General features: G+C 44.8%; 1 protein-coding gene across 1 annotated transcript in view; it reads left to right on the top strand.

The window, feature by feature from the left end:
- Window positions 1–371: 371 nt before the first annotated feature.
- Window positions 372–25,504, top strand: part of LOC137331149 (beta-arrestin-1-like) — a 31,843-nt gene continuing 6,710 nt past the window's right edge. Inside the window, exons 1-10 of the mRNA XM_067994754.1 lie at window positions 372–465; window positions 1,431–1,630; window positions 2,980–3,039; window positions 5,128–5,201; window positions 5,662–5,797; window positions 9,273–9,357; window positions 10,322–10,394; window positions 14,807–14,944; window positions 20,408–20,485; window positions 22,065–22,088. Coding sequence (XP_067850855.1) covers window positions 372–465; window positions 1,431–1,630; window positions 2,980–3,039; window positions 5,128–5,201; window positions 5,662–5,797; window positions 9,273–9,357; window positions 10,322–10,394; window positions 14,807–14,944; window positions 20,408–20,485; window positions 22,065–22,088 — 962 coding nt within the window. The remainder of the gene's footprint in view (window positions 466–1,430; window positions 1,631–2,979; window positions 3,040–5,127; window positions 5,202–5,661; window positions 5,798–9,272; window positions 9,358–10,321; window positions 10,395–14,806; window positions 14,945–20,407; window positions 20,486–22,064; window positions 22,089–25,504) is intronic.

The following is a 25,504-nucleotide window of genomic DNA, read 5'->3' as shown; positions in this document are numbered from 1 at the left end:
ATTGGGTGAATCACACCGTGTCCCTGAGCTGGTTGATGGGATGGCTGGCACTGCTGCTGGCACTGGGTGAACCACACCATGTCCCTGAGCTGTTTGATGGGATGGCTGGCGCTGGTGCTGGCATTGGGTGAATCACACCGTGTCCCTGAGCTGGTTGATGAGATGGCTGGCACTGCTGCTGGCACTGGGTGAACCACACAGTGTCCCTGAGCTGATTAAAAGAAGAGCTTGCATTGTTGCTGGTGCTGGGTGAATCACACAGTTTCCTTGAGCTGGTTAATGGGAAGGCTGGCACTGTTACTGGTGCTGGATTAATCACATGGTTTCCCTGAGCTGTTTATTGGGAGGGCTGGTGCTGAGTGAACCACTCAATGTGTCAGGACTGGTTTCAGAGACTGATCTCATCTGATTTCTCTGCAGAGGGTGTGCTTGTATTGGACACTGGCTACATAAAGAAAAGGAAAGGTGAGAAACCAAGCTCTATTGCTGAATAATACGACTCCTCCCGTGACATAACTGAGGGCCGCTGCCAGCGAGGCAGTTGGTTATAAACTTACGTTTCCCGTCAGATGAGCTGCCTGTAGTGGCGCGTGCAGCACTGGCAGCTCACCCCAAGTTTGCAGATGAAGCCCGTAGACCAATTTCTATCGATTCTCGGGCCTCTTGGTTTGGGCGTGTGCTGATTGCGCGATGCTATAAATGGGCCCAGATGAATTTTTACCCCGTTGAGTCTTATCAGGGCTTGAAGTGTGATTTTGAGCAGCCTGGTTCTAATAGATTGAAAATACTCATTTCACAACCACATGTTTATAGTTTCAAGTTGCAAGTTATTTGACACTCCAATCTAGCACCACAATTTGTCTCCTGTTTGGGCAGTTCACAGCCAGTAAGGGGCATTATAACAGTAACTACACTTCAAAAATATTTAATTGGCTGTATAACACTTTGGGACATCCTGAGGTCGTGAAAGGCGCTATATAAATGTAAGTTCTTTCTTTTTTTGCCGAAAGCCATATATTAAACTGTAATGGCCAAAGCTTTAATAGAGCACTTTCACAATTGTTGTGGATGATGTGATAGCCCTCCCTCCATATGTTCTCTTGCTTTCACTAATATTTCCAGATGAAAAAAGCAAGAGAAATGCCAGGAATGATTAAAATATATATACAACGGAAGCTGGTGACACTCAGGAGGGAAGGAGAGTTGGTAGGCCTGCTGAAATCAGGAACTCAGAGCACAGGAAGCCATAGTGTGACGCCTCAATATGTTGTGTCACCGGGCCCACTTGTAAAAAAAACCTACTTGATTTGAATACAGACCTACCCCGGGACAATCCCCAGCAACACGAAGGTTTAATGAAATACCCCCATAGCAGAATTATAAAGAGCACTGTTTGCTGCTGATACCTTATTTCTGGATGTTGGTTTCAGTTTTTTGCAGACTGCTCTGTGCATTCCGCTACGGACGTGAAGATATTGATATTTGTGGTTTGAAGTTGAGAAAAGATCTGTACACTGCTACGGTCCAAGTCTATCCGCCTCCCTCAGACGAAAAGCCTAAACCCCAAACCAACTTGCAAGAGCTATTGGCAAGAAAATTTGGAAACAAAGCTTATCCATTTCACATTCAGGTATCACTCTCACTCTGTTATAGAGCAAAATGCTGCACTTGTCAATAGGGAGGAACTAACAGGTCATCTGATCATTTGAGCAGCTTGTGATAACATAACCTGGCACAGGACCACCCAGTTGCTTTTCAATACTATGCAACTTTTCATTGGGTCCCAGGGCAGTTTAAAGTTGTTAAAATGAATTGAGCTATTGCCAGACCCAGGCCACTCCTGCCTGTCAGTGTTATTGCCAGAGAGGCTGCAGAGTGAAGGACACGCAAAGTGATCAGTTTTTGTTGAGCATTAAAGGCTAAAATTCTGGTTCTGTCACATTGGAGCTACTGCATGCCAAGGTGTCAGACTTGGCTCAGTGATAGCACTCTTATTTCTGGAGCCAGAAGGTTGTGGGTTCAAGTCCTACTCCAGAGACTTGAGCACAAAATCCAGACTGATACTCCAGTACAATACTGAGGGAGGCGCTGTCTTTTGGGTGAGATGTTAAACCAAGGTCCCTTCCACCCTCTCAGCATGAATGATCCAATGGCATGATTCGAAGAAGAGAAGGGGCGTTCTCTCCGGTGTCCTGACCAATATTTATCCCTCAAACAAACTTCACTAAAACAGATGATCCGGTCATTATCACATTGCTGTTTATGGGACCTTGCTGTGTGTAAATTGACTTCTGTGTTTCCTACATTACAACAGTGACTACTCTTCAAAAGTATTTCATTGGCTGTAAAGCACTTTGGGACATCCTGAGGTCATGAAAGGTGCAATATAAATGCAAGTTTTTGCTTTGCCAAACTCATGCAGTTCACAGCTTTTGTGAGGTCCACTCATTTAAATAGAAATGTTGTATGCCTGCGCAATAGGGAGTGCAGCTAATATGGGATTGGGGTATCTGGCACAGCAGCAAATTTAAAGAGCCACTGCTAAGCCTTGAAGGGAAACTAACGAGTATTGAACTGACCCAACAATTCATGCTGCAATCTTGAAACAGCGACGTGCCTACAGCAAGTGCACATGGCCAGGACAGAGGGGCATCTGTAATCACTTTCCATATTCGACTGTAAGTTACAGTTAATAGGAGGCGCAGGGGCATCCTGAGGTCCTGACTATGGAAGCTGCCTTTTGCAGTGAGCACGAATAAAGGGTGTTTGAAGACAGCCTGAATTGTAAAACAGGTCACCAGACTGCTTCCTCTCTGTGGTAAAACACATGATGCAGGAGACAAAAAAGACTGAGGTAAATAAAAAAAAGAAATACAGCTGTAAATATTGCTTGGATTAGTGCCACATTGGGTTTATTGAAAGCCATTGAAGGGAAGATCCCTCTCAAAGTATTAATGGTTTTCCTTTCTCCTTTGACAGTTCCCAGACTATCTACCTTGCTCTGTAACCTTGCAGCTGGGACCGAATAATATTGACAAGGTGAGATTTTCAACATGCTGCACGGGGGAGGTGCTGTGGATATTTTAATCACTGGTTTTCAGACCTTTGAGGGATGGATGTGTTTTGGAGCTTTCAGAATATGCTTTCTGTCATAATGCTGTGTAACACTGGAAAATATTAGTGCTGAATTGTGGGGACGTAAAGCAGGAATAGAGGTCTTAAGGAGCTGAAATGTTGGCTTGGTACAGCAGCATCTTAGAGAGTATTAAAGCAAAGCCCAAATACCAAGCTGAGATTTGCCCATCAGGCCTAACCTAGAAGATGCTGTGAAAGTATGAGGCTTTGGGGCAGCGACACATGCCACCAGAGTGGTAGGACCTGGATTTATGTCTGCAATCACACTCACCATCTCAACTTTAGTGGGACAACAAGCAAAATTGGGAGGCTTCCCTAAAGAGGGAGCATGAAGGGGTAAAATCAGATCAGGAGTCACCCTGAACTGCTTGCTGGCAAGTCTTGTTGACTGGTGTCAGGGCAGCACTGGCAGAAGCTTGGAAGGAAGTTGCCCCCACTCCAATGCTCGTACTTGGTACATTGGCTCAGAGGCACCCAGTTGGGGACACGGGTGAGAGTGACTGAATACGTGGGAGTGTTGCTCTCAGTAATAGGAAGGTAATCCCACACCTGCCCCCTTATGTCATCATGTCTCCAGTCATGTCAGAACTGACCTGGTACCAGGTGAAAGCTGGCCAATGGCTGATGGTATAGACAGTGCAAATTCTGAACCAGCCTAGGTATAGAATAAACCTGCCTCCAGGCTGGGTCTCAGGCTGCGGCCGATTCAGAGACCACACTAACCCCGGATTTTATAATATCAGCACGCAGTGTTATCGTTCACAAAATACTGGATGGTGCTCACTTAGAAGCAACTGTGTAACTGGGACAACCCCACCCAAGGAGACACTGAGGATTCAAACCTGCGCTAATGTGATGTACAATATAAACATGACATTAGGCACTCTCACTCACCACCTCAACATTGCACAATATAGAAATATTATTGTGTCTATATGTTGGGACTCAATGGATTTTGGGCATAAAACTAATTAATGTCAATCTCAATATAATTAATACTTGTAGTGAAGGGATAGGTGTTCCCCAAGGGCCAGTGGCAAAAAATACCTACTTTGGAGTGGCACCAGTCAAGAGGGGCCCAGGTCCAATCCCTGGTCCGTGCTAAGGTAGCTGTTGGGCTGCTACAATTGGTCTCAACTTGGAAAGGAACAAAATCAGCCAGCATTCCTGCTCCTGATCACTAGCCAGTGACTCCTGCTGGGAAATACACATTGGCCGACATTGGATGAGCTCAGAAGTGGGCTTGATCATGATGCTCCCCTGCATGTACTTGAACAGCTTGCTCACACTCACTGTGTGGGCTCACACAGAAGAATGGCCACTTGAGTGAGGTACCAGAAGGCAGCCAGCACCTGTGGAACCTGTACCCAGCAAGAGTCAGTTCCTTTGGGGGGGGGGGGGGGGAGGGGCAGTGATCAATGGGATAATAGTGGAGGGATGGATGAAATCTGAACCTAACTGTAGATGTGTGGAGATTCTGGTGGGGTTTCTCCAGTAGAAGATCCTTTGTTTTATGTTCAGGTTTTTGTTGAGACATATACTGTGTGCAGTCAGTGTATACTTAATTGTCTGCTGACTGCAAGAGGTGGATGCCATTGGACATATAGGGGCCAATTTTCCTCTCCTTTGTGCTGGGGAATGCTTAGTGACTGAGTTCCCCTGAGTGACAATGTAGTGAAGTGTGTATTTAACGGTCGAAATAATAGGGCTGATTTCCTGAGTTTTCTCTACCTTGCTCGCCAGCCACGCATATCTGGAAATCAGGTATTGAGCTCTCGATTTTTTATCCAATACCTTTTGCCTAGTTCCTGGAGGTTCAATTGGGTTGGGGGAGGAACCAGGTCCTGCTTATACTCACTCGCTGAGTTCAATGTCATTGTACGGCTTCAGGATGTGTAGCTTTTGTCCAGCAGAAGTTTTAACAGGAGAAACAATGGTCTTTCTACCCTGTTATATGTGTGATTTAGGAGGGTTTCTCTTCTTTCATTGCAGTGTTGTGGAGTGGACTTTAAGATCATTGCGTTCTGTGCAAAGAGCCGCACCTTCGATGACAAAATGTCCAAAAGGTAGATGGATGTTCATCTAAACCGGTAGAGTGACCGACATCTCTCTTTCTCTGCAGGACAATTAACCTGACATATAAACAGGCAGAAAGTGACAGTACTCAGGGTCCCATTAGTAAGCCATGCTGGCTCATACATATAACATAATGGATCCAGTCACGCAGACACACAATGGGTCAGTGTGCAAGCAATGAATCTGCTAATGCATACACACAGTTGATTCACTTGTACTTGCAATATATGCAATATATCCACTCACGTGCACGCAATGGATCTGCATGTGCATGCGTAAATGGATCCATTCACATACATAGTGGATCAGCTGATGCGTGCACAGTATGTTTAAAGGAACCCAGACCTTCACAGTCCAATTTAAACACTGTTCCATTACTAAAATCAGGACCCATCCAGTTACAATTGGTTGGCATTGATGATCCATTTTCCTAATTCTTTCTTCTCCCAGGAGTTCTGTGACCCTGGTTATCCGCAAGGTGCAGTACGCACCTGATAACCCGATTCTTCAGCCGGTGGCTAAAACTGCCAGACAGTTCCTCATGTCAGACAAACCTCTCCACCTAGAAGCATCACTCAACAAAGAGGTAAGTGTTTGGTAAATCATGTTCTACTCTGTCATCGGAGAGAGTCAGCAGGGATCTATAAATGACAGGACTTGCTTGATGAATTCAATTGAATTTTTTGAGATGAGGCCTCACCTTCCTGCTCAGGTGGATGTAAAAGATCCCATGATACTATTTGAAGAATGTAAACAATCTTACAACACCAGGTTATAGTCCAACAAATTTATTTGAAAATCACAAGCTTTCGGAGGCTTCCTCCTTCGTCAGGTGAATGTCAGGAAATCCTTGAACGTTTCGCATTTATATTCAGAGAACAATACCTGGTGATTACAGATAATCTTTCCAACTGCCCGTTGTCAAGGCAATCAAAGTGTTCAGACAGAGAGGTGTTACCTACAGGACCACCGAATATACAAACGGCCAGAACACAAAACAGAGAGAGAGAGGGAGAAACATCCAAAAGGAAGAGAAAGACAGAAAATGACCCATTGAATTAAAAACAGATAACTTTTATTCGCTGGTGGGGTTACGTGTAGTGTGACATGAACCCAAGATCCCGGTTGAGGCCGTCCTCATGGGTGCGGAACTTGGCTATCAATTTCTGCTCGACGATTTTGCGTTGTCGTGTGTCTCGAAGGCCGCCTTGGAGTACGCTTACCCGAAGATCGGTGGCTGAATGTCCTTGACTGCTGAAGTGTTCCCCGACTGGGAGGGAACCCTCCTGTCTGGCGATTGTTGCGCGGTGTCCGTTCATCCGTTGTCGCAGTGTCTGCGTGGTCTCGCCAATGTACCGTGCTCTGGGGCATCCTTTCCTGCAACGTATGAGGTAGACAACGTTGGCCGAGTCACAGGAGTATGAACCATGTACCTGGTGGGTGGTGTCCTCTCGTGTGATGGTGGTATCTGTGTCGATGATCTGACATGTCTTCGCCGTGGGTCCGTGGCCTTCGAGACACATGACAACGCAAAATCGTCGAGCAGAAATTGATAGCCAAGTTCCGCACCCATGAGGACGGCCTCAACTGGGATCTTGGGTTCATGTCACGCTACAAGTAACCCCACCAGCGAATAAAAGTTATCTGTTTTTAATTCAACAGGTCATTTTCTGTCTTTCTCTTCCTTTTGGATGTTTCTCCCTTTCTCTCTCTGTTTTGTGTTCTGGCCGTTTGTATATTCGGTGGTCCTGTAGGTAACACCTCTCTGTCTGAACACTTTGATTGCCTTGACAACGGGCAGTTGGAAAGATTATCTGTAATCACCAGGTATTGTTCTCTGAATATAAATGCGAAACGTTCAAGGATTTCCTGACATTCACCTGACGAAGGAGGAAGCCTCCGAAAGCTTGTGATTTTCAAATAAATTTGTTGGACAATAACCTGGTGTTGTAAGATTGTTTACATTTGTCAACCCCAGTCCATCACCGGCATCTCCACATCATGACTATTTGAAGAAGAGTAGGGTGTACTGGCCACTAATTCTGCCTCAACAAAAAACGATTATCTGATCAGTTATCTCATTTGCTGTTTGTGGGATCTTGCTGTGTGCAAATTGGCTGCCACATTTGCGCGCATAACAACAGTAACTCATTTGAAAAGTAATTAATTGGATGTAAAGTGCTTTAGAATGTATTGAGGACATGATAAGGTACGAGATAAACGCAAGTTTGTTCTTTCATTGAAAGAGCAGCTATTTAGATTAGATACACTCAACCCCTTTGCTTTGAATCTGGGTCTACCTTTTAGATCTCAAAAGAAAAGCAACAGGATTCTAACAACACTCCAATATTGAGACCAACATCAAAGAGATGGTATTACTTGTGATTTGTGGTGACAATGTTGAAACCTGGAGTGCCTCGGAAACCATGCTGCCTTGACCCCTATTGTAGAGGAGATTTCCATCCCCATTGCCTGGATGAACTAGAGTTCAGGTTGTTGAGGTGAAATGATGGTTTGTTCTTTCCAATCCCATTCACCTCATCCAGCTCTTCCCTCTGGCAGGAACCAGTTTGTTTCTAAGGGGCTTCCCTCATGGCCAGTAGAAACATAACTGGAATGAGAAGCACTGGAGCCAATAAAACTAACAGAATGCAAAGCTATAGTCCCAAACAATAGAGTACAAGTCCACGGTTGTCATTCTGAAGCCACACCATGCTCTGGTCAGGCTGCACTTTGAACATTCAATTCACTTCTGGTCACTGATGTGTAAGGAAACATCCAAACCTTGGAGGCGGTGCAAAGTAAGCCACAAGATTTATTCCTAGATGGCAATTTTTGTCTCACTCCCACCCTGTTTTTCTGCATTAACGGAACGATAGCGAGACAAAAATGTTTTAAAAAAAACACAGAGCTGGCTTTTCGCCCGAGGCCCGCCCAATGTGCTAGTCGAACAGGCCTTGATATAGGCAGCCAGCGATCCTGCCCAAAACAGGCCAGGAGCCTCACTGAAATATTTAAATCAGGGTCCTAAGACATGCTTAGGACCCCAATGCAATTTTGATCTTCCGCTGATCGGAGCGCTCTGTCCAGTGGAACTGAGCGTTGACTGGCCAATTCAGCTTAGGGGTGTCCCTAAGACGTTTAAAACCAGCTTTTCCAATGATTTTTGTGACCCCACAAAAGTCTTCCCGCTCACTCCTGGACCCTCCATGACCTCCCCTAGGATTTCCTCGATCCCCCCACACCCCACCCTCCTTTAATCCAAAACTTCTGGCTTGGCTCTCTGGTGAAGTTGCTGGATTTCCTGTTCCCCTGATCGATGAGCTGTCTGCCAGCGCTCATTCAATGCTGGCAGCTCGCCTTGCATGTTAAAGTGAAGCCCGGCCACACAAACCAATCGGGCCTCCAGCTGACATCATCGGGCAGGAGGAGCAGACCCCCCCGCCAACCCACTGCCCCCCCCCCCCCCCCCACATTGTCAGAGAGCTGAGTTACGTGATCATTTTGGGCTCTGGACACTTGAAAGGAGTCAAATGAGAGCGGCCCTTATAGAGGTCAATAAGATACTAAGTGTAATAGTAAAGGTTAATCCTGTCATTATTTAAAGTTAAACCATGATTGTAGAACAAGGGCACACTGGTACAAACTGGTAAAAGCAAGCTCAGGACTGATGTGACAGAATCATAGAATAGGATGATGGAATCATACACCACAGAAGGAGGCCATTCAGCCCATCATGTCTGTGCTGGCTCTTTGAAAGAGCTATCCAATTAGTCCCAGTCCCCTGCTCTTTCCCGATAGCCCTGCAATTTTCTCCTGGATTTTTTACCAATTATCTTAAATATGTGTCTTCTGGTCAGGAAACAGTTCTTCACAGGAAGAGCGATCAGTATCTGGAATGTCCTCCAGGTAAGGTAATGGAAGCAAAAACTCTGGAGTCATTCAAGAGGCAGTTAGACTCAGCGATGGCATATGGTTGGTTACTACGGAAGGCTGAGTTAAATGGGCGAAATGTGATCTTTATGAAATATTCTCCTGATTTGAAGTGCACTGTTTTATAGATTTTTTACCACGGTGAGCCGGTCCATGTCAGCATCGAGGTGATCAACCATTCCAACAAGACTGTGAAGAAGATCAGAGTAACAGGTACGGAAAAAGAGCTGGATAATGGAGCACAGACTTTTATCAAAGAAAAACCGGCTTGTCTGCGTCAATAAAACATTTAAATGCAAAATGCAATCTGATATATTGCCACTTAGATCAAAAGGGACCTTAAAAACTAAAGGGGCTGTACTGCACTTCTACTGGTTCAGGCCCACTCCCGAACTGCTGAATGGTACTGAGCCTTACAGGACGTTCCCCATTGTGGGAATGAAAATTGGGCAGTTTCTGGCAGTCGATCCACAATGCCAGTTCTATGCCCGGGTGTCAAGTTCAAAATCTACTCCATAGAGTTCATGGGTGCTGCTATCATTCCCCCTTGCAATTAATGAATTAAAATAGACGTCAAAGGGCAGGTCCATATCAGACTCAGGGCATGAATTCCTAATCTTTTTCTTCCTCCTCCCCTCATTGCTTCAGGTGTTGATTAGGTTTCAGCCACGGCTCAGTAGTAGCATTCTCACCTCTCAGTCAGAAGGTTTTGGGTTCAAGTCCCATTCCAGAGACTTGAGCACATAATCTCAGGGAGTGCTACACAGTCGGAGGTACCTGTCTTTCAGATGAGACATTAAACCGAGGCCCTGTCTGCCCACTCAGATAAATGTAAAAGATCCCATAGCACGATTTGAAAAAGAACAGGAGAGTTCTCCCTGGTGCTCTGGTCAATCAACATCACTAAAAACAAATGATCTGGTTATTACCTCATTGATATTTGTGGGACCTTGCTGTGCACAAATTGTCTGCTGCATTTCCTACACTACAACAGTGACTACACTTTAAAAGTACTTCATTGGCTTTAAAGTGCTTTGGGGCATCCTGAGGTCGTGAAAGGTGCTATACAAATGCAAATTCTTTCTTTTTTCATAAAGTGAAATACTTTTGTTCCTGAATATTTTGGTGTGTCTTTGCACTGTTCAGAGAATGTCAACTGCATTGTTTTTGCCCTCAGCTAATCAGATTGCGACTTTGGCGCTGTACTCTCGTGACAAATACATTGAGACAGTGGCTGTAGAGGAAACCAAGTAAGTGAGGCACTCAGTCCAAGTTGGAATCCTGCTTTAGTACAGCTTGTTAGTTAGGGTTGCCAACTCTACAGGATTGCCCTGAAGTCTCCAGGAATTAAAGATTAATCTCCTGAACCCTGCTGCGAGCAACCCAGAAGGAAAGTCATAGGGGTATTGTGTTTATTTTTATTTTTTTGATCACTTTCATTTATTATTTATAAAAAATATTGGAGATTGGGGGAGAAAAATGCTGTTTGTCTGACAGTCAACAATCATCCAGTGGGGTACTGAAGAGTCTGTTCATTTTCCAATGGACATGGGAAGGGGTTTGCTGTGAGGATGGACGTGGCTGGTGACCAATGGCCGGAGTGTGGGTGCAGGGTGGTTAGAGGCGGGATGTCATGTGATGAAATCTCCAGGAATACATCCAATCAGAGTTGGCGACCCTATTCCAAGTGTAGCAATCGGTACAAGCGAGACAAGCAAAGCTTGCTTGATATGTGGGTTTATCCCCTTTAATAAAAAGCAATTGGTGAATAGTTTGCATGTCCATGTCCAGTTCCCAACAGCAATACTGTCCAGATACAAAGAAAACAAATACACCCTGAAGAATTATGGGGTAAAATCTCCACTTAAGCAGAAGCTTCCAGCCTGCATTAGGTCAAGGGGATCATAGACATTACAGCACAGAAGGTGGCCATTAGTCCATTGTGCCAGTGCTAGCTGTTCATGATACAAAATTGGGAGGTTGGTGAATAATGTGGAGGACTGCACTAAAATACAGGAAGACATAAACAGGCTCACAGAGAAGGCCACTAATTCCTTGGAAGATAAATAACTAAATAGGATAGAGGAGCAAAGAAATCTGGGAATACAGACACATAAATCTCTAAAAGTAGCAACACAAGTTGATAAAGCCATAAAGAGTGTAAGCAAAGTACTGGGGTTAATTTCCAGTGGAATGGAATACAAAAGCAGGGAATTAATGTTAAATTTATATGGAACTTGGTTAGACCACACTTGGAGTACTTTGTGGAGTTCTGGTCTCCATATTACAAAAAGGATATTGAAGCACTGGAAAAAGTGCAGAGAAGATTTACAAGGATGCTACCAGAATTGAGAAGATGCAACTATCAGGAAAGATTGAGCAGGCTGGGGCTCCTTTCTCTGGAAATGTTAAGACTAAGAGGAGACCGGATAGAGGTCTTTAAAATTATGAAGCTCAATGGGGTGGATATGGAGAAACTGCTTCCAATTGTGGGTGAGTCCAGAACAAGGAGGCATAACTATAAGATAGCCACTAACAGATCAAATAAAGAACTTAGGAGGAATTTCTTTCCACAGAGTGGTGAGTATGTGGAACTCACTGCCATGTGCAGTGGTTGAAGCAGGTAGGATTTATGCATTTGAGAGGCTTGATGCATACATGAGGGAGAAGGAAATAGCAGGACATGGGGGCAGGGTGGGAAGAGGTAATTAGAGTGGGAGGAGGCTCATGTGGAGTATAATCATTGGCATGGACCGGTTGGGCCGAATGGCCTGTTTCTGTGCTGTGGAATCTATATACTTCTATGTAACTACTCAAATCCCTGCCCTTTCCATGCATCCCTTTATATTCTTGTTTTTCAAATACTAATCTAATTCCCTTTTAAACGATGTTGGGGGGAAGATAACGCAATGCTCAAAGCCCATAGTGCCGATGCATATCAGGCAAAGGCAATTTGCTGCTCACTCACTGCGGATAATGCCGTGGGGAAATGCCAGTGATACCGAGGGGCTGTGTGCCAGGCATGTGCCAAGCTCATTAAGACCTAAACAAAAACCCCGTTAATGAGGACCCAGGCCAACACTACGCTCTCAGCACCCCACCCGGCTGACATTTCTCAGCACCCATATAGAATCATTGAATGGTTACAGCAGAGAAGGAGGCCATTCGGCCCATCGAACCCGTGCTGGCTCTTTGTAAGAGTAATCCAGTTAGTCCCATTCCCCCGCTCTGTCCCCGTAGCCCTGCATATTTTTTCACTTCAAGTATTTATCCAATTCCTTTTTGAAAGCCACCATTGAATCTGCTTCCACCATCCTTTCAGGCAGCACATTCCAGATCATAATGACTTTCTGCATAAAAAACATTTTCCTCATATCGCCTTTACTTCTTTTGCCAAGCATCTTAAATCTGTGCCACCTGGTTCTCGACACTTCCATCAATGGGAACAGTTTCTCTTTATTTACTTTATCTAAACCCTTCATGATTTTGAACACTTCTTTCAAATCTCCTCTTAACCTTCTCTGCTCTAAGGAGAACAACCCCAGTTTCTCCAGTCCATCCACATAACTGAAGTCCCTCATCCCTGATTCTTTTCTGCACCTCCTGCATGTGCTGGATGATAGGCCCCGACTTCACTGTTCTTTTTCCTAAACTGCGCCACACCATATTGCACTGCATCTGCCACCTATCTGCCCACTCTGCTAATTTGTCTATGTCCTCCTGCAATCTCCTGCATTCTTCATCACAATTTGCCATTCAGGATGTGTTATGGATTGTTTGAGGGGATGCTTGGATTATTTACAGGGTATATTAGGGGTGTTTGCAGGTTATATTTGGATTGTTTAAATGATGTGTTTGGGATTGTTACAGGGTGTATTTGAAGTGCGTACAGAGTGTATTTGAAATATTTGCAGGGTGAAGTTGAGGTGTTTACAGGATGTATTTGAACTGTTTACATGGTGATTTTAAATTGTTTACAGGGTTTGGGTTGTTTACAGGGTGTGTTTGAGCTTTTTATAGGTTGTATTTGAGGTGTCTTGAGAGCATGTTTGGTGTGTATTTCTGTTGTTTATAGGATGTATTTGAGGTGTTTACAAGGTGTATTTCTGTTGTCTATAGAGTGTATTTGATGTGTTTACAAGGTGTACTTCTGTTGTTTATAGGATGTATTTGAGGTGTTTACAAAGTGTATTTCTGTTGTTTATAGGAAGTATTGGAGGTGTTTACAAGGTGTAATTCTACTGTTTATAAGATGTATTTGAGGTTTATAAAAGGTGTATTTCTTTTGTTTATAGATTGTATTTGAGGTGTTTACAAGGTGTATTTCTGTTGTTTATAGAGTGTATTTGAGGTGTTTACAAGGTGTATTTCTGTTGTTTATAGAGTGTATTTGAGGTGTTTACAAAGTGTATTTCTGTTGTTTATAGAGTGTATTTGAGGTGTTTACAAGGTGTATTTCTGTTGTTTATAGAGTGTATTTGAGGTGTTTGCAAGGAGTATTTCTGTTGTTTATAGAGTGTATTTGAGGTGTTTACAAGGTGTATTTCTGTTGTTTATAGAGTGTATTTGAGGTGTTTGCAAGGTGTGTTTCTACTGTTATAGGATGTATTGGAGGTGTTTAGAAGGTGTATTTCTGTTGTTTATAGAGTGTATTTGAGGTGTTTAGTAGGTGTATTTCTTTTGTTTATAGAGTGTACTTAAGGTGTTTACAAGGTGTATTTCTACTGTTCATAAGATGTATTTGAGGTGTTTACAAAGTTTATTTCTGTTGATTATAGGATGTATTTGAGGTGTTTACAAGGTGTATTTCTACTTTTTATAGCATCCAGTTGAGATGTTTACAAGATGTATTTCTGTTGTGTATAGAGTGTGTATAGAGTGCATTTGTGGTGTTTACAAGATGTATTTCTGTTGTGTATAGAGTGCATTTGAGATGTTTACAAGCAGTATTTCTGCTATTTATAGGGTGTATTTGAGGTGTTTACTAGATGTATTTCTTTTGTTTATAGAGTGTACTTAAGGTGTTTACAAGGTGTATTTCTACTGTTTATAAGATGTATTAGAGGTGTTTACAAAGTGTATTTCTGTTGATTATAGGATGTATTTGAGGTGTTTACCAGGTGTATTTCTGTTCTTTATAGATTGTATTTGAGGTGTTTACAAGGTGTATTTCTACTGTTTATAAGATGTATTAGAGGTGTTTACAAAGTGTATTTCTGTTCTTTATAGATTGTATTTGAGGTGTTTACAAGGTGTATTTCTACTGTTTATAGAGTGTATTTGAGGTGTTTACCAGGTGTATTTCTACTGTTTATAGAGTGTATTTGAGGTGTTTACAGGCTATATTTGTGGTGTTTATGAGGTAAATTTGGGGTATTCACTGGATATATTTGGAGTGTTTACAGTGTATTTGGGGTGGGTCTAGGTTGGATTTGTACTGTTTATGGAGTATATTTGGAGTGTTCGCTGGACATATTTGGGATGTTTATAGAGCATACTTGCAACATTCTCGGGTGTATTTGGGTGATTCTGGGGTGGTTGTGGACTGTATATCGTGGTTGGAGGGTCTGGCTGGCATGTTTGCAGGGATGTACAGCTGAAGCTGTTTGCATTTTGTGTTAATTTGCATTTCACTTGTGTTGATAAGTGTACTCTTATTCAGTGAACAGGTCAGTCCAGGTTCCGCTCTAAAGAAGGTCTGCACGCTCTATCCTATAGTGGCTAATAACCGTGAGAAGCATGGTGTGGCACTGGATGGAAAAATCAGACACGAGGACACCAACTTGGCTTCCACCACTATGTAAGGCAGTACAAGTTTATGATACTCTGGGTATCTCACGGGTTTAATGTTTTCTTTCGAAGATCCATCTCTTACATGTGAAATGGTCCTGTGTTTGTGCTGGGATTTGGGCATGTGCAGCTGTACTTCACAATTATTTGCCTCATTTTGTCATCAACAACAATTTGCAGCCCCCTTTAACGGAGTGGAACCATCCCAAGTCATGTGTAGCAATACAGTGATGGCAGAGAAAGGCTCCTGAGAGTGTAAAATAGATCAAGTTGCACACAATGAAGCCCTCACTCATGTGAGGTCATTGTTTGGGGGAGGGGATAATCACAAAATTGCATGTACAAATTATAGTATTTGTGTACATGTGTAGTTTTAATATTTGTGTACATGTAAGTTGTGATATTCATGTATATAATTATATAGAAATTACAACACAGAAACGGGCTGTTCAGCCCAGCCTGTCCATGTTAGTGCTCCTTCACATGAGCAGCAATCCTAATCCCATGTGCCTGCCTTGTTCCTTTATCTCTTTATTCCCCCTATCCTTCAACCAACTACCTAACCTATTAATAAATGTTGACTTGGTGTCTGCTTCAATCACTAACTCCACAGTCTCACAACCCTCTATGCTCTCATAGAAAGGTTACAGTACGGATGGAGGCCATTCAGCCCACTGAGTCCGCGCCGGCTCTATGCAAGAGCAATCCAGCTAGTCCCACTCACCCACCCTATCCCCGTAGCCCTGCAAATTTTTTCCTTTCAAGCACTTATCCAGTTCCCTTTTGAAGGCCATGATTGAATCTGCCTCCATCACCCTCTCAGGCAGTGCATTCCAGATCCTAACCACTCACTGTGTAAAAAAGTTTTTCCTCATGTCACCTTTGGTTCTTTTGCCAATCACCTTAAATCTATGTCCTCTGGATCTTGACCCTTCCGCCAATGGGAACATTTTCTCTCTATCTACTCTGTCTAGACCCTTCATGATTTTGAATACTTCTATCAAATCTCCTTGCAACCATCTCTGTTCCAAGGAGAACAACCCCAGCTTCTCCAGTCTATCCATGTAACTAAAGCCCCTCATCCCTGGAATCATTTAAACTTATATCTATGTCCCCTTGTTCTAGACCCCTCGATCACTGGAATAAGTCTGTTTCTATCTACTCTGTCCATCCCTTCATAATTTTAAGCATCTCTATCGAATCAACCCTTAATCTCCTTTGTTCAAGTGAAAACAGCCCCCAGTTTTTAAATGTAAGGACTTGCACAACACCAGGTTATAGTCCAACAGTTTTATTTGAAATCACAAGCTTTTGGAGCTTACCTCCTTCATCAGGTGAGTGAAGGGTTCTAAAAACACATAGCATATATAGTCAGAGAACAATGACTGGTAATTACAGATAATCTTTCCAACTGCCCCCTATCACATCTCGGCTGGGAGACGATCACAGCAATCAAAGGTATCGTTGGTGTTCAGACAGGTTAGCTATGGAAAACATTACATCCCAGTATACTGAATACACAATGGGTCAGATTACAAAGACAGAGAGAGAAAGAGACCCGAAAGGCAGAGAGAGAGAGAGAGAGAATGTCCAGTTGTATTAAAAACAGATAACTTTTTTTCGCTGGTGGGGTTACATATAGCGTGACATGAACCCAAGATCCCGGTTGAGGCCGTCCTCATGGGTGCGGAACTTGGCTATCAATTTCTGCTCGACGATTTTGCCTTGTCGCCAGACAGGAGGGTTCCCTCCCAGTCGGGGAACACTTCAGCAGTCAAGGACATTCAGCCTACGATCTTCGGGTAAGCATTCTCCAAGGCGGCCTTCGAGACACACGACAACGCAAAATCGTCGAGCAGAAATTGATAGCCAAGTTCCGCACCCATGAGGACGGCCTCAACCGGGATCTTGGGTTCATGTCACGCTACATGTAACCCCACCAGCGAAAAAAAGTTATCTGTTTTTAATACAACTGGACATTCTCTCTCTCTCTGCCTTTCAGGTCTCTTTCTCTCTCTGTCTTTGTAATCTGACCCATTGTGTATTCAGTATACTGGGATGTAATGTTTTCCATGGCTAACCTGTCTGAACACCAACGACACCTTTGATTGCTGTGATCGTCTCCCAGCCGAGATGTGATAGGGGGCAGTTGGAAAGATTATCTGTAATTACCAGGCATTGTTCTCTGACTATATATGCTATGCGTTTTTAGAACCCTTCGCTCACCTGACGAAGGAGGTAAGCTCCGAAAGCTTGTGATTTCAAATAAAACTGTTGGACTATAACCTGGTGTTGTGCAAGTCCTTACATTTGTCCACCCCAGTCCATCACCGGCATCTCCACATCATGCCCAGTTTTTAAGTCTTTCTTCGTATTTATATTTCCTCAGATCAGCAGCATCCTAGTGAATCTGCTCTGCACTCTATTGCCTCAACATCCTCCCTACAGTGTGGAGCCCAAATTGCACACAATACTCCCACTGTGGTCTTATTAAAGTTTTATATGGATTTACCATTACATTTTGACTTTTATATTCTACTCCTCTTGCCATAAAACCCAGTATTCCATTAGTTTTTTAATAGCCTTATCTACTTGAGGTACTGCTTTTAATACAGTTGTGATATTCGTGTGCATGTACAGTTGTAATATTTGTATACATGTACAGTTGTGATATTCGTGTACACAAGCCGTTGTGATATTTGTGTGACTGTACAACTATGATGTTCATGTACATGAATTAGTTGTGCGAAATATCTGACTTGATGAGTGGCAACCCTGTGTTTATTGACACTTTAAGTATGTGCCAACATTGCAAATGGTCAGTATGAGGCAACAACAACGTACATTTATATAGCGCCTTTAACGTAGTAAAACGTCACAGGAGCGTTATCAAACAAAATTTGACACCGAACCTCATAAGGAGGTATTCGGATTGGTGACCAAAAGCTTGGTCAAAGACGTATGTTTTAAGGAGCGTCTTAAAGGAGGAGAGGTAGAAAGGCGGAGAAGTTTAGAGAGGGGATTCCTGCCTGCTTGACATATTTCCGTTAACAGATTCGTACTGCCAGGAAAGTGACATTTGTTTGACAATGGAACTTCCTTGATAGAAAAATATGCAAAGTTTTAAAATACTTTTTCAGAAGTCTAGGTGAAAGCCCAAGGCCAAAGTGAAGAAGTCGACCTGTGATTGTAATATGCAAAAGATTCCCCTCTTGTAAGGCTCTCTGATATAATAGAACCTTTTAAAATGTGATGATTAGTGTACCTGCACTTTCCTCTCATGTCCTGGCATCCCTGTGTCACATGACAATGGTGTCCCATGCCAACAATATCATTCTCCATCTGCAGTTGAAGGGAAGTGTTGGCAAGTGACCTGCCCGCAGATTTCCACCTGGGCCACTTAGGGCCTAGTTTACAGGAAGGGCACAAGATTAAAATATTACTGCACAAGATAAGAGCTCATGGTGTTGGGGGTAATATACTGGCATGGATAGAGGATTGGCTAACTAACAGAAAACAAAGAGTCGGGATAAAAGGGTCATTTTCAAAATGGTAATCTGTAACTAGTGGGGTGCCGCAGAGATCAGTGCTGGGGCCTCAACTATTTACAATATATATCAATGACTTGGATGAAGGAACAGAGTGTCTTGTGGCCAAATTTGCTGATGATACAAAGATAGGTGGAAAAGCAAGTTGCGATGAGGACACAAAGTGTCGGCAAAGGGATATCGACAGGTTAAGCGAATGGGCAAAAATTTGGCAGATGGAATATAATGTAGGAAAATGTGAAGTCATCCACTTTGGGAGGAAAAATAAAAAAGCAAAATATTATTTGAATGGAAAAATACTACAAAATGCTGAGGTACAGAGGGATCTGGGTGTCCTCGTACATGAAACACGAAAAGTCAACATACAGGTGCAGCAGGTAATCTGGAAGGCAAACGGAATATTGGTCTTTATTTCTAGGGGGATGGAGTATAAAAGCAGGGTGTGACCACACCTGGAGTACTGCGTACAGTTCTGGTGCCCTTATTGAAGGAAGGACATACTTGCATCGGAGGCAGTTCAGAGAAGGTTCACTAGGTTGATTCTGGGTATGGAAGGGTTGTCTTATGAGGAAAGATTGAACAGCTTGGGTCTATACTCATTGGAGTTTAGAAGAATGAGAGGCGATCTTATTGAAACATACAAGATTCTGAGGGGACTCGATAGGGTAGATGCTGAAAGGATGTTACCCCTCATGGGGGAATCGAAAACTAGGGGGCATAGTCTTAGAATAAGGGGTCGCCCGTTTAAGGCGGAAATGAGGAGGAATTTCTTCTCCCAGAGGGTCGTGAATCTTGGGAATTCTTTACCCCAAAAAGCTGTGGAGGCTGAGTCATTGAATACATTCAAGGCTGAGTTAGACAAATTTCTGATCAGCAAGGGAGTCAAAGGATATGAGGAAAGAGTGAGAAAGTGGAGTTGAGGTAAAAATCAGATCAGCCATGATCTCATTAAATGGCGGAGCAGGCTCGAGGGGCTGAATGGCCTACTCCTGCTCCTATCTCTTAAGATATTATGGTCTTATGGCCTGCTTGTGGCCTGAAGTGACTCTTCCTTTGAGTTTTCCTCCTCTCTTGTCAAGAATGCCTGGTTCCTCTCCGCAGATCCTCACAGCAACCCAGCTGGTTGGAAACTCAGCAGTGACAGATCACTGGCACTGTGGATACATTTGCTACCCTTCCTCTGCTGCTTTCCTGGTGTAATTTAGGCAGGCAGTGCAATAGCTGAATGAGGGAGATCTTGGCCAACAAGTTTGGCTTCTTTTGTATGCCGTGCCTTTATATCTGAGAGGAGGGGACTCCAAGTTGATCTGATCGAAGTTTTCAAGATTATGATTGAGGCAAACTGTTCCCTGTGGTAAAGGGTTCAATTCCCAAGGGATACATTAAAAATAAGGAAGTCAGGAATAAGAAAAGTCAAGGACATTTTTTAACCCAAAGGGTAATCTAGTTGTGAAATAAGTTATCAGGGAAGGATATTGAAGTGGATTCAAGAGACAAATAGACAGCAAATTCAGCAAATTCACAATCCCAGTGTTGAGGTGACTTGAAGGAAGTGCAGGTCAGAGAATTAAGACAACGGTGTTGCAGCCCTAACTCTGACCCATACTCCCTTCAGGCCCCAATCAACACTGGGAGCAGGCAATTGCTGAATTTACCTATAGATGTGTGTATGAAGTGGGAAGGGATTGAGGGACACTGATTGAGGGGGTCAATTTTCGCCATAAGCGCTCTTAGCTCTACTAAATTCTAATTGACAGAAAAATCGTGGGTCCGTGAATCAGGTGGATGAAGGAAAGACAAAAATTCTCCCCATGATTTAAAAAGGGAGACACGTTGAGCCTAGTGACCTTTTCCTGTTTCTATAAATTATTGTTCTTATGTCTCCCTTCCTCAGAGCAACTAACATCTCAATTTTCTGTTTCCAGCTTAAAGGAAGGAAATGAACGGAAAGTCTGGGGAATTCTTATCTCCTATAAGATAAGGGTGAAGTTGATTGTATCTGGGTAAGTGTCGCATACAGACTTTCCCTTCTTGCTCCTCTGAGCTCTCTCCTTCTCCAGCAACTGTCCAATATGGCTTCCCTGTTACAAAGGACTCAAGACATTAGGGACCAAAACTCCCTAATGTCTTATTCTGTTAGCAAGGGGTTGAAATGTATTTCAAAGTCAAATAAACATGAGACTTCTACACAATAGGGGTGAAATTGGTCCATGCCAGCAGCGCAAAAAGGGGTCGGCCATTTAGGACCGAGATGAGGAAAAAATTCTTCACTCAGAAGATTGTGAATCCTTGGAATTCTCTACCCCACAGGATTGTGAATGCTCAGTCGTTGAGTATATTCAAGACTGAGATCGATAGATTTTTGGACGTTAAAGGAGTATATGGGGATAGGGCAGGAAAATGGAGTTGAGGTAGAAGATCAGCCATGATCTTATTGAATGGAGGAGCAGGCTCGAGGGGCCGTATGGCCTACTCCTGCTCCTATTTTTTACGTTCTTATGTTCTTAAAATGAGTTCCTAACGAATTGGCAACACATTTTACATCGCAAAATCAGGTGCGGTGTAAAATGGGGCTGCTGATTCACTAATGTTGGAGCCCCAGTGCACAGAGCGATAGGATGAAGGTTTACAACATGCGATTGGCTGTAGATCGAGTTACGATCTCAGCTGAGCTGTGCTGGGTGAAGCACTGAGCGGAGGGTTGGCACTGCCATACAGGGAGGGAGAGAGTTACGATCGCAGCTGAGCTGTGCTGGGTGAAGCACTGAGCGGAGGGTTGGCACTGCCATACAGGGAGGGAGAGAGTTACCCACCATTGCCTTGCCGCCCCCTTTCCTCACCCTTGGTGAGGAATGGTGTGTGGTGTGGATCAGCCCAAGAAAGGGCAGGGTAGGAAAGTACTTTTAAAAAAAGGAGGAACTCTCTCCCAGTGGCTCAGTGAGGAAGTGCTCTGCCTAGCGTGGAGCTGAGCCTTACACATTGGGTTCCAAAACCCTGTCTGATCTCTAGCAGTGCTTCAAGTACCTCAGGTAGAAGGAGCAGAAAGCGGATCCAGATTATTGATTACTGTCTGGTCCTAGTGACAGGAAAGTGCGATTGTGCAGATGTTTGGTGAAGTCAGGCTGAGCTGTGATGCCCCCTCCCCATCACCATAAAACAACTCGCTGTCGAGGTTCATACCTGAAAAATGGGCGTCATTTGGACAGGGTGGCCAGTAACTTGTGGCGCCACACGAGGGCACAGGTCTATTCCTCCGGGAGCACAGCAGGGGAGACAACTGGGAACAGCCTCACCCACGAAAGAAAGAAATAAATATAAACCCCAGCTCTAAACATGGTCTGCAAGACTTTGATTGATTGTCAGTTCTGCTTTCGTGTGACCATGCAATGACTGCTCCTCCGCACTAGGAAGGAGACGGCGAATCACAATGTGCTTGGGTTGGATTTGACCTCAGGACTGAAAGGCCAATGTGTTCACACACAGCCTCTGGTCCCCTTAACAACACTTTTAACTGGACTCATTTAGAAATGCAATGATCGCCATTTTCTTGTTGATAATTTTGTCCCTTTGTTTACCATTCAGAATGCTGGGAGATGCTTTGTTCAGGTAAGCTATTATATTAAATTATTCAAATGTGAGATCAACCGCTTTCCTCACTTCAGTATCAGCTCGGTCATTACTGCAGCTTTCTGAAGATCAAACTCATTAGATTTTCACCTTGCCGCCTAGGCGTAAAACTGTTATGGAGCCCGTTATAGAAACCGGCCGATTTTCGTTTCCATTGAAATCAAGTTGGAGATCTGCCTGATCCAGTTCCCCTAATGGGGCTAAAAGCACAACCCAGAGTAGTTCAAAGTTATACAGACTAGGAGATCCCAAGTTGGATTCCTGGTTTATGTTGAGTTTACCAAACTGGGGTGGCAGCAAGACTCTACAATTGGCCTCAGTGACTCCTGCTGGAAGTACATGTGTGGACATCAGGGGAAGAACTGGATCGTGATGCTCTCCACGGTCTAATAGCCCGCTGGCACTCACTGTTTAGTCTCATAAAGAACTTGGCAAGTTACGTGGGGTGTTCTCAGTAGCTGTGGAACTCAGCAAGAATCAGAGTCTTCCCCTTCAGGAGAAAGCTTGGGGGAAGAAAAAAAAGATTGCACTTGGAGTGAGCCATACTGACACCACACTAAAGAGCAACACCGGTACCCTACCAGTACCCAGACTGAGCCACACTGACACCTCACTAAAGAGCAACACCGGTACCCTACCAGTACCCAGACTGAGCCATACTGACACCTCACTAAAGAGCAACACCGGTACCCTACCAGTACCCAGACTGAGCCACACTGACACCGCACTAAAGAGCAACACCGGTACCCTACCAGTACCCAGACTGAGCCACACTGACACCTCACTAAGGAGCAACACCGGTACCCTACCAGTACCCAGACTGAGCCATACTGACACCTCACTAAAGAGCAACACCGGTACCCTACCAGTACCCAGACTGAGCCACACTGACACCGCACTAAAGAGCAACACCGGTACCCTACCAGTACCCAGACTGAGCCATACTGACACCGCACTAAAGAGCAACACCGGTACCCTACCAGTACCCAGACTGAGCCACACTGACACCTCACTAAAGAGCGACACCGGTACCCTACCAGTACCCAGACTGAGCCATACTGACACCGCACTAAAGAGCAACACCGGTACCCTACCAGTACCCAGACTGAGCCACACTGACACCTCAATAAAGAGCGACACCGGTACCCTACCAGTACCCAGACTGAGCCATACTTACACCGCACTGTAGAGCAACACCGGTACCCTACCAGTACCCAGACTGAGCCATACTGACACCGCACTAAAGAGCAACACTGGTACGCTACCAGTACCCAGACTGAGCCACACTGACACCGCACTAAAGAGCAACACTGGTACCCTACCAGTACCCAGACTGAGCCACACTGACACCTCACTGTAGAGCAACATGGACAAAAACTGTTTCACATCATGACCCAGGACTGTCTTTTAACAGGAAGGGCTTCCATTCGCTCAATGTTCAACTTGTTTGTGACCACAGGAAGCGAGTCATGCAGGTCTGTAGCCGGTTTCCTGGAAGTAATCATGGCACTTTCATACTGTGCCAGTCCTCAATACCCCCTCTGTTCCACCCACACCATCAGGTGGCAGACTGGCTGCTGAACTTCTGCTGAGGGCACTTGAGATGGCCGTGGTGGGCAACCTCGAGAAATTGTAGCCGTTGAGGACCCGGCTGCAGTTTGCTGGAACTCGGCTTTGGCTGTCTGGCACCAACAAGGGCACTGGTTGAGAGGCTGGCTGGCGAATCGGTGTGCTGTGCTCCTGAGGACAGCAGGCGGCTCACCCATGGAGCCACTGTCAGGGGGCTGAGCCTCAGCACTCCCACTGCTGTGCACAAGAACAGTGCAGATGTTCAGGGAGGCTCTCGAAGCCCCTATCCATGCTCTCCTTCCTGGCTTTGTGAGCCAGAGAAATGCTGGACTCCAGAGCCAAGATGGCAGCAGTCTGAGCTTCCATCGAATGTGTCAGAGCTATCAGCGGAGGCTCCATCACTGAGGAGTCCCCTGCTGAGCTCATAGAACTGATCACTTGCTCCAAGTTTGACTGCACGGTCTTGATGCTGTGCGCGATGACAGCACATAAGTTGGAGCTGGACTCCTCCATGCTCTCCGACATTGTACGCTGGCAGGCAATCCAGTGCACTTAGGGGGTCCTTGTGGATTACCGTCAGTCTCCTTATGTATGGTGGATCCTCAATGTCTTCATCTGTACCCTGTGCAGCAGGGCTAGGATGCGAGCTGTCCCTCTGGTGAGCTCCTTCCTGGGCCGTCCTACCCCCCACCCTTGCTCCTGCACACTAGCGCTAGATGCATTTCCACATGCAGCCACCTCTAGCCCACCCTCTAAACTATGCACAGTGCCAGTCTCTGAGCTGTTGTCTGCAAGTGTAAGGTCCAGTGATGCGTCCTGTTCTGCAGTGCTTCCTTCTTCTTCATCTTCTTGCTTACTGAGAGCTGTGTGGGGCTTCTGGACCTGAAGTGGAAGAAAGGGACAAGGGTTTGCATTTCGTGGCAGGGGTAAGCAGAGACAGACGAGTGGCTTCCGAAAGCAGCAGCAATTTGTCATGCATCATGTGTAAGGGCGAGATTTAAGTGAGCCCTGAAGCTGCTGATGCGGCCCCTACACAAGATGTCCATACCCTGTTCTTCCAGAGGGAAAGGCACATGGATGAAGCGTGGCCTTCCTCTTGTGGCTGCCTGCTCCCTGTTGTTGCGTGTGAGCTTACCCTGCAAGAAAGAAGGGAGTGTGTCAGTGTTGGCGTAGTTAGAGGTTTTGAGGACGTGCATGTCAGGATAGAATAATGTTCTTGGTGTGTGAATAGAGGCAAAGGTGTGACAAGGTGAAGGAAGTAATAGTGAGGAGAGTAGCAGGTGCAAAGTGCTGCAGTAGGAGCAGAAGAAGGTGGAGAGAAGTCTGCTGCAGCGATTGGAGGGAAGTGCTAGTAATCGGCGGAGAAAAGGGTTGTGAATGCTGGGGCAACAGGTAGTGCGAAGCTAAGTAAAGAGTTACCTGAGCTGTCCTTGTGAGGTCATTGAACTTTTTTCTACATTGCAGCCTTGTCCTGGTGGCGATTCTTCTGGCACTGACCCACTCTGTCACCTCTGCCCCTATCATGCCGAGCAGTTTGCCTTGATATATTGCTGCTGCCTGATGGATAGAAGATGTCCCTCCTCCTGCTGATCTCCTCCACCAATACCTCCAACGCAGTAGCAGAAAATTGGGGTGGTGGGGTTGGGGGGGGCCCTTCTAGCTTCTCCTGTGCCTGCCATTGTCCACAATTCTCAGTTATAGTTGCCTGCACCCAAATGCACCACCCTTTAAGAGATGCAGGCTGCCTTTAAATGGCATCAGCAGCGCACAATATTTTTGCCCTTGTAGGCGAGCTGCTAATGAACAGTGCGAGGAGCACTGGCAGC

This window comes from Heptranchias perlo, chromosome 13 (assembly GCF_035084215.1).
Source record: "Heptranchias perlo isolate sHepPer1 chromosome 13, sHepPer1.hap1, whole genome shotgun sequence".
Lineage (NCBI taxonomy): Eukaryota > Metazoa > Chordata > Chondrichthyes > Hexanchiformes > Hexanchidae > Heptranchias > Heptranchias perlo.
The sequence above is the reverse complement of the archived record's forward strand: the minus strand, read 5'-3'. Positions and strand labels throughout refer to the sequence as shown.